Here is a 9,038-nt window from a genome sequence, read left to right on the forward strand (position 1 = left end):
ATCGCCAAATGTACCAGTTTAATTAGGCCTACATTTGCAATAAAATGTGTTTTCTATAGTTTAGGCTATTTAATTCAACCCTGTTTTATGGCATAGGTGAGGGCTCTCCAATTCTGTTCCTGGATAGCTACCTTCCTATAGGTTTTGCTCCAACCCCACTTTTAACTAACCTGATTCAGTTTATCATCCAGCTAATTAATTAATCAGATGCCCTAGATTAGGGTTGGAGAACCTAACGAATGGTAGCTCTGCCATGGATGGATCACTAAAATAATCAGTATGATCACACTTCAATTTAAATGCACTGAACAAAAAGATAGTTTGGAAAAACGAACTCATCTTGTGTGAATCGTCCTCTGGAATAACGCATATCCTTGGATAATAATTACAAATCCAACGTCTCTAGTAACACCCATCCAAATAGGGCTATAACCAGTGGTGTAAAGTACTTAAATAAAAATACTTTCAAGCACTACTTATTAAGTCGTTTATTGGGGTATCTGTACTTTACGTTACTATTTATATTTTTGACAACTTTTACTTCACTACATTCCTTAAAAGTATGTACAGATACCCCCCAAAACTACTTATGTGGTCGTTTGCATATGCGCTTGCCTTAATCACGGTGTCTCGTATCAATTCCACAGTGTCCCCAAGAGAGTGCGTGTGGTTATGATGTCATAATAGTCTTAGGCCTACGTTAGGTAACGGACCTCACGAGAGACACCTGTATATGAAAACATACATAATTGATAGAACCATGCAAAATGCCTCTGAAGTTCCCGGAAGAAAATGGGATTGGCTCTGGCAAACATCCAAATATTCTCAGAGCAAAGCTTTAAAGTAGGCAGCAGTGAGAGATGCAAAATCGATGATTGAATCGTTGAAAGGTCTTGGAGATAAAGTGAGAATAGAACTATGTGTTTACAGCTGTGAAATGTGACTCACGGAAAGTGATTTTCAGAAAAAAGTCCTAAGTGCTTTTTGCTTTAGACTCCATTAGACCATAGCTCCATAGAGGCCCAAGTCAAAACAACTTCCCACATATTGGTCACTGATGACCATGAGTATCACAATAAGTGTGAAATATTTTGGTTATAAAACAGATGCACACACTCACAAACACAGTTACGTGGTAGTGAGATATAGTGTGCTCTCTAAACTACCTAACACCTCCCCAACAAACAAAAAAAACAAAAAACAACTTCACAGTCACCAATATCTATTTTTCTGAATGTTCCTTTTCCCCCTCCATAAAACACTGAGCTGCGAAACTATGAAACTTGGCTACAAAAACATCAACTCTGAGATAAAGCCTGTCTAAAAAACAGAAACCAGTCAAAACCCCAACCATCAACTTCATTGCTCTGCATTCAGGTAATTTATTAATGTGAAAATTACAACCTGGCTTCGTAACCACTAGGCTAGTGTGAGATTCAGCTGATGTTTTTTTGGTCAACAGAAATGTTTGGTGTATGCACACCCACAAAGGTAAGTCAATTGTCAATTAATTGATTGCAGCTGGTACTGCAGGACAATCACCTTAATTGGCAGCACCTGTCCCTTTATCAACCAGGCTTAGCACTTGGACAAGGTTGCTGCTGCCCCCTGGGAAAGTTGAGTGTGGAATTGGTAGTGAGCTGAAGTGCATCGTCTTAACTACCTAACCTATTCCACACACTCACTGTACATATTTAGCAGCCACTCTTGTCTAGAGTGACTTACAGCAGAAATTAGGGTTAAGTACCTTGCTCAAAAGCACATCAAGAGATTTTTCACCTAGTCAGCTCATATGCAAATTAGGTTTTTGGTTACTGTGTGTTAACAACATTGAAATGTTTTACCTATAAAAACCAAGTTACATCATTTTAAATGAACTTGCTTCTCACAGAGAAAGCTAAACATACTAAATATCCTAAACATGTATTCAATGTATTGACAACATTAACATGAGAGAAATGTGAACACTATGGGGATGTTGACCGTAGGATGATAAAAGGGGCAACTACAGAATGAACATGAGCCAAGTGATAACTGAGCAACAGCTTTCAACCAATGGAAGATTAAAACAACATTTTTTAAAAACGAAATCAACCCATTGCATAACTATTGCCTTTTTGAGTGGACTTTGGAAATGGTGCCCTGTGGAAGTCCTTTGTTCAAAACACGTTGAATGCATGCACTGAAACAGTCAGAAAACACAAAAACAACATTACGATACTGAAAACAATCGCTGAATTTTTTATTATTATTTTGGCATCATCAAAGGTAGACTCAGCAGCTAATGGGCAGGTTTGGCTTTGGAAAAATGGGGTCAGCTGTTACAAAGTTGTCTTGATGTTGCTATGCTTCTCACTGAAGCTGGCATTCTACATTTTTCAGCTAGGTAATAATATTTCTGCCTTGTATAAATGCTATATAAACAAACAATGTAGCTAGCAGAAACTGGGACTTATGCCTACTAAATGTACCTTTAAATGTGTGGCCAACTGTTCCAATAGAGCCATAGTATGCAAGATTCTTCTTCAGCCAAGTCTTAACACAATTGATTCAAGCTAATCAAATAAATATGATATTCAATCTAGACTGGGGACTTCATCATTAAGAGACAGTTGTCTGCTTCCTGACTCAGGTGTATAAGGCTTGGGTGGAAGAAAAGCAACATACAATTGGGTTATGCCTAATATGGCAATTCATATTATTTTTCCAAAATGAGTTATTGTTAACTTAAATCTAAAATCTATGCATGCAAGAAGCCTTGACCTGGTGCACATATATGTCTCTGTCCTCAGTTTGATTGTGTTAGTTGTTCAAGTTCCTGTACCAAATATGCCAAGAGGCGGTAAAAAAGGTCACAAGGGTCGGGGAAAGCAGTTCAGCAACCCAGAAGAGATCGACAGACAGATGAAAGCACAGAGGGAGCTGGAGGCGAATGGCGGGGTAGAGAAGGAGGAGGAGAAGTCATCAGGATCTGACGACAGCAGCAGTGAAGAGGAGGACATTAACAAGAAGAAGAGTGGAGTGGAGGGATTGATCGAGATTGAGAATCCCAACCGCATATCGCAGAAAAGTAAGAAGGTGACCGAGCTAGATGTCAACGCACCCAAAGAGCTGTCACGCAGAGAGAGGGAGGAGATTGAGAAGCAGAAGGCAAAGGAGCGCTACATGAAGCTGCACCTGGAGGGGAAGACGGACCAGGCACGGGCTGACCTCGCCAGGCTGGCCATCATCAAGAAGCAGAGAGAGGACGCGCAAAAGAAGAGGGACGGCCTCAAAAAAGAAGCTGAAGACTCCAAGTCCAAGCGTTAGTCCCCTGTCTCCCGAGGACTTGGCCTGGCAAACGTTCTGCGGAGGCTGGAGAGACGAGAGAAGATTGTAGGAGGGAGGGGAGGGGACCAATACGAGGGTTGTCGGCTCAGGGGTACCATGTGCTTCGGCTCCTGCCCTTCATCTCCGATGAGAGAAGGGTGTGAGCGGGGTGTTTTTGGAGGACACGGGAAAGGGGGGGGGGGTGGAGGTGGGTACGCCTGTTTAGTTTCTCTGAATTATGTGAGGTTACAACGGCAGGTGTTCTAGTGTCTTCACTCCTCCCCTGTGTTCTTATTCTAAAGCTGCTGGAGATCATTCTTTAATTTTTACATTTTAACACTGTTTACTTAGGAATGGGAAATGTTGGGATGATGAGGGGTTTGTATACCTTCTCTTTCATCTAACCTGTTTTAAGGTGATTTGAGAGGAGGTGGTTGGGATTGAGGAACACTAGTCAGATCCATCTTATATAGGAAGTCTATGTACTCTTTATTGTCTTGTTCTGGCCTTTGTCTCCAATTTGTAAGTCGCTCTGGATAAGAGCGTCTGCTAAATGACTTAAATGTAAATGTAATGATTGAAGGCCTCAATCTGTACTTTTGCCTTGTAACTGATTGCTTCTGGAAAGAAAAAGAACAACACATGATCAAGATGAGCTAGCTACCAGTTTAAAGCATTGAAAGATCTAATTGTTACAAATAATGAATGTATGGGCTACATTTATGAGAATAATACATGCATTTGCTGACCTTATCAAGCTTGAAGACGATACACTAATTTTTCACTCAAAAAAAGTGTTATGAGTGCACCACAAACATCTTTCCAGGGTGTTGATGCAGCCTCTTCCAACACCACGGGTAGGAGAAGGGTATCCATCTGCAAAAGGGAACTGTTTGCCACTAGGGGCAATAAATATTATTGTTGCCAAAGGTTTGCTGCAGATTCACCACTAGTGGCAAACAATTTGCCACAAACTTGCGGGAAGTTTGGCACAATAAATACATTTTTGTAAGGGCAATGAGGGAGGCCCATTAATATGCAGGAAATACACCAGACTATACAAACAGAGAACCATATTGAAAACATTATGTCACTAGTATAAGACATTTTAATGCTGGCAGTTACAGCAATGCTCAACTTCAGTCGCGTTCAGCTGCAACAGTGTTCAGCACTGCTGTTCCAGTCCGGGAGCGAGAGAATGTGCACAATTAATCTGAACACCATCCATTAGTAGTGACTGTCAGTGGATTAAAACACTCACTCATGATAAGAGGATGGTGATGCCTTTGAACGAGACAGGGATGGCCTGAGGTACCAGACGTTTCATGAAAGAATCTTGATTAACAGGTCGGATTAACTTCTAGGTTGAAGATGAAAAAGTTACATCTGGAAGCTGTTTCCAAGGCCATATGTATCTACTGTACTGTACTTCCTCGGTCTTACTTTGAAGATCACATTGAACTGCCATTTTGTATAGCCATCCTTCAGGGTCAAACATCATACCAATAGTCGAACATTGAGTAATGGATCGGGGCTGCAGGCAATTAGCAAATACACTTGAAACCGTCAAGCTCATTGACATTTTTATGTTGTTTGCACGACACACTAAAAAAGTCTGGTTTTACAACATTGTGTCCAGATATGTCCTCTTAAATGGGCATTACCCAAAGAGGTGTTACACCTAATATCTTCAAAGGGAGAGACTCACGCTACGATTTAAGGCTTTATCGTTTTATCCCGTAAAGAGGAACAGAAACCTTCATCATTGTGATCTGCCTGCCTGCTACTAATAGACCGTGACTACATGCAGTTGATTGTGGTCACATTATACACATCTAAATGACCTGATGCATACTTTATAGTAGTAAACATTACGTCAAGAAAACTAGTACAGCCAAAAATGTATTTTAGAGCAGTAAGCTAAGATGTAAATGGAGTTTAAGATGTTACAACTAAACCGTGGACACATATTGGTCTAACATAGGGGTCTCACCACTGTCAAATCTACCTAGTACAGAGTAGTACTGAGCTGAGTGAGCACAGCACCCATCTTTGATCACTTAAAGGATTTCCTGTTCCCACAACAGGAACGTGCGTATAATGTACAGAAGGTTCTAGCGGCATACACTTCCATTTTGATTTTAATATGGAAATTATGATTTTGACACGTCACAGTAGATTACTCAAAGTGGTTCCAGTGGTTGTAGATTAATCTCCCATTTAGTGGATGATGACAGGCACAAGATCTTGGTGTACCAATCCAAACATTTTTAAATTGTCAGCCACCCAAGTCATAGACTGTTCTCTCTGCTACTGCACTGTAAGCGATACTGGAGCGCCAAGTCAGGGACCAAAAGGCTCCTTAACAGCCTTTAGCCCCAGCCATAAGACTGCTGAACAGTTAATGAATTGGCTATCCGGACTATTTCCATTCAACCGCTTATTTAATTTGTATCTATATTATAGTTTTTTGCACTGACTCTCTTGCACAGGCTTGATGTACAATCACTGGACTCTAACCACACATACAGTGCCTAGCAAAATAATTCATCCCCCTTGGCGTTTCTCCTATTTTGTTGCATTACAACCTGCAATTTAAATAGATTTTTATTTGGATTTCATTTCATACACAAAATTGTCCAAATTGGTGAAGTGAAATTTAAAAAATAAAATTCAAAACAGAAAAGTGGTGAGTGCATATGTATTCACCCACTTTGCTATGAAGCCCCTAAATAAGATCTGGTGCAAACAATTACCTTCAGAAGTCACATAATTAGTTAAATAAAGTCCACCTGTGTGCAATCTAAGTGTCACATGATCTCAGTATATATATATATATATATATATATATATATATATATATATATATATATACCTGTTCTGAAAGGCCCCAGAGATTGCAACACCATTAAACAAGAGGCACCACCAAGCAAGTGGCATAATGAAGACCAAGGAGCTCTCCAAACAGGTCAGGGACAAAGTTGTGGAGAAGTACAGATCAGAGTTGGGTTATAAAAAAATATCCGAAACTTTGAACGTCCCACTGAGCACCATTAATTCCATAATAAAGAAATTGAAAGAATATGGTACCATAACAAACCTGCCAAGAGAGGGCAGGCCACCAAAACCAAAACTCACAGACCAGGCAAGGATGGCATTAATCAAAGAGGCAACAAACAGACCAAAGATTACCCTGAAGGAGCTGCAAAGCTCCACAGCGGAGATTGGAGTATCTGTCCATAGGACCACTTTAAGTGGTACACTCCACGGAGCTGGGCTTTACAGAAGAGTGACCAGAAAAAAGCCATTGCTGGGATATGTGAGACGCTAGCTTCCCATCTCACCAACAGCCCTGAAGTTGCAGGGCGCCAAATTCAAACAACAAATCTGATAATTACAATTCCTCAAACATACAAGTATTACACACCATTTTAAATATAAAGATCTTGTTAATCCAGCCACAGTGTTTGATTTCAAAAAGTCTTTACGGCGAAAACACACCTTGCGATTATGTCAGGTCAGCGCCCAGCCACAGAAAACCATACAGCCATTTTCCAAAGAAGGAGAGGTGTCACAAAAGACAGAAATAGTATTAAAATTAATCACTAACCGTTGATGATCTTCACTGGATGGCACTCCCAGGACTCCATGTTAGACAATAAATGTGTGTTTTGTTCGATAAAGTTAATCTTTATGTCCAAAAACCTCATTTGAAGTTGGTGCCTTATGTTCAGAAATGCATTGTCTCAAACAAACATCCCGTGAAAGTGCAGAGAGCCACATCAAATTACAGAAATACTCACCATAAACATTGATCTAAGACACAAGTGTTATACATACGATTATAGATAAACTTCTCCTTAATGCAACCACTGTGTCAGATTTCAAAAAAGTTTAACGGTGAAAGCACCCCATGCAATTATGTTAGGTCAGCGCCTAGCCACAGAAAAGCATACAGCCATTTTCCAACCAAGGAGAGGTGTCACAAAAGACAGAAATAGCGTTAAAATGAATCACTTACCTTTGATGATCTTCATCTGGTGGCACTCCCAGGTCTCCATGTTAGACAAATGTTTGTTTTGTTCGATAAAGTTTATATTTATGTCCAAATACCTCCTTTTTGTTTGCGCATTTAGTCCAGTAATCCAAAATGAACAAGGCGTGGGCACTAAGTCCAGACGAAAAGTAAAAAAAGTTCAATTACAGTTTGTAGAAACATGTCAAACGATGTATATAATCAATCTTTAGGATGTTTTTGTCATAAATCTTCAATAATGTTTCAACCGGACAATTCCTTTGTCTTTAGAAATGAAAAGGAACGGAGCTCGTGCTCATGGCTGAGCGCGTGACTTAGCTCTTGGCTTTCTACCAGACCCCTGATTCAAACAGCTCTTATTAGCTCCCCCTTCATAGTAGAAGCCTGAAACAACGTTCTAAAGACTGTTGACATCTAGTGGATATGCAATCACTTGAAAAACCACAAACCTCAGATTTCTCACTTCCTGGTTGGATTTCTTCTCAGGTTTTTGCCTGCCATATGAGTTCTGTTATACTCACAGACATCATTCAAACAGTTTTAGAAACTTCAGGGTGTTTTCTATCCAATACTACTAATGATATGCATATATTAGCATCTGGGACAGAGTAGGATGCAGTTCACTATGGGCACCTTATTCATCCAAGCTACTCAATACTGCCCCCCAGTCCCAAAGAAGTTAAAGAAAAAAATAAGCAAACACATTTGGTGTTTGCCAAAAGGCATGTCCATCAAGGAAAACGCGATGTCTGGAACAAACCCAACACCTCTCATCACCCCGAGAACGCCATCCCCACAGTGAAGCATGGTGGTGGCAGCATCATGCTGTGGGAATGTTTTTCATCTGCAGGGACTGGGAAACTGGTCAGAATTGAGGGAATGATGGAAGGCGCTAAATACAGGGAAATTCTTGAGGGAAACCTGTTTCAGTCTTTCAGAGATTTGAGACTGGGACAGAGGTTCACCATCCAGCAGGACAATGACCCTAAGCATACTGCTAAAGCAACACTCGAGTGATTTAAGGGGAAACATTTAAATGTCTTGGAATGGCCAAGTCAAAGCCCAGACCTCAATCCAATTGAGAATTTGTGGTATGACTTAAAGATTGCTATACACCAGCGGAACCCATCCGAGTTGAAGGAGCTGGAGCAGTTTTGCCTTGATGAATGGGCAAAAATCCCAGTGGCTAGGTGTGCCAAGCTTACATACCCCAAGAGACTTGCAGCTGTAATTGCTGCAAAAGGTGGCTCTACAAAGTATTGACTTTTGGGGTGGAAAAGTTATGCATACTCAAGTTCAGTTTTTTTGTGCTCTTTCTTGTTGGTTTCACAATAAAAAAATATTTTGCATCTTCAAAGTGGTAGGCACAAAATCTCTTTTAGTTCCAGGTTGTAAGTCAACAAAATAGGAAAAATGCCAAGGGGGATGAATACTTTCACAAGCCACTGTACTACACTGACACTCCAGCACACACACACACACACACACAGGGACACACAAAGTCCACAAATAGTTATTGTTATTGTGTTACTATTTTTCCTTTAGTTCATTTAGCAAATTTTTCTTACTTAATTTTTTAAAACTGCATTGTTGGTTAAGGGCTCGTACTGTAAGTAAGCATTTCACAGTACAACCTGTTGTATTTGGCGCATGTGACTAATAACATTTGATTTGATTTGTAAGTGGGCACAGT

At 40.3% G+C, this 9,038-nt stretch overlaps 1 protein-coding gene across 1 annotated transcript; it reads left to right on the forward strand.

Annotated features, from left to right (window-relative positions):
• Positions 1–2,804: 2,804 nt before the first annotated feature.
• On the forward strand, positions 2,805–3,395 carry LOC115107360 (28 kDa heat- and acid-stable phosphoprotein-like). Its single transcript, XM_029630755.2, has one exon. The coding sequence runs from the start codon at positions 2,830–2,832 to the stop codon at positions 3,307–3,309; it is 480 nt and encodes a 159-aa protein (XP_029486615.1). The 5' UTR covers positions 2,805–2,829; the 3' UTR covers positions 3,310–3,395.
• The last annotated feature ends 5,643 nt before the right edge of the window (positions 3,396–9,038 follow it).

The sequence above is a fragment of the Oncorhynchus nerka genome, linkage group LG24, assembly GCF_034236695.1.
Source record: "Oncorhynchus nerka isolate Pitt River linkage group LG24, Oner_Uvic_2.0, whole genome shotgun sequence".
In the NCBI taxonomy this organism is placed as follows: domain Eukaryota; kingdom Metazoa; phylum Chordata; class Actinopteri; order Salmoniformes; family Salmonidae; genus Oncorhynchus; species Oncorhynchus nerka.

Coding starts and splice junctions, on each gene's coding strand:
- LOC115107360 (XM_029630755.2), top strand. CDS start 2,830: ATGCCAAGAGGCGGTAAAAAAGGTCACAAGGGTCGGGGAAAGCAGTTC.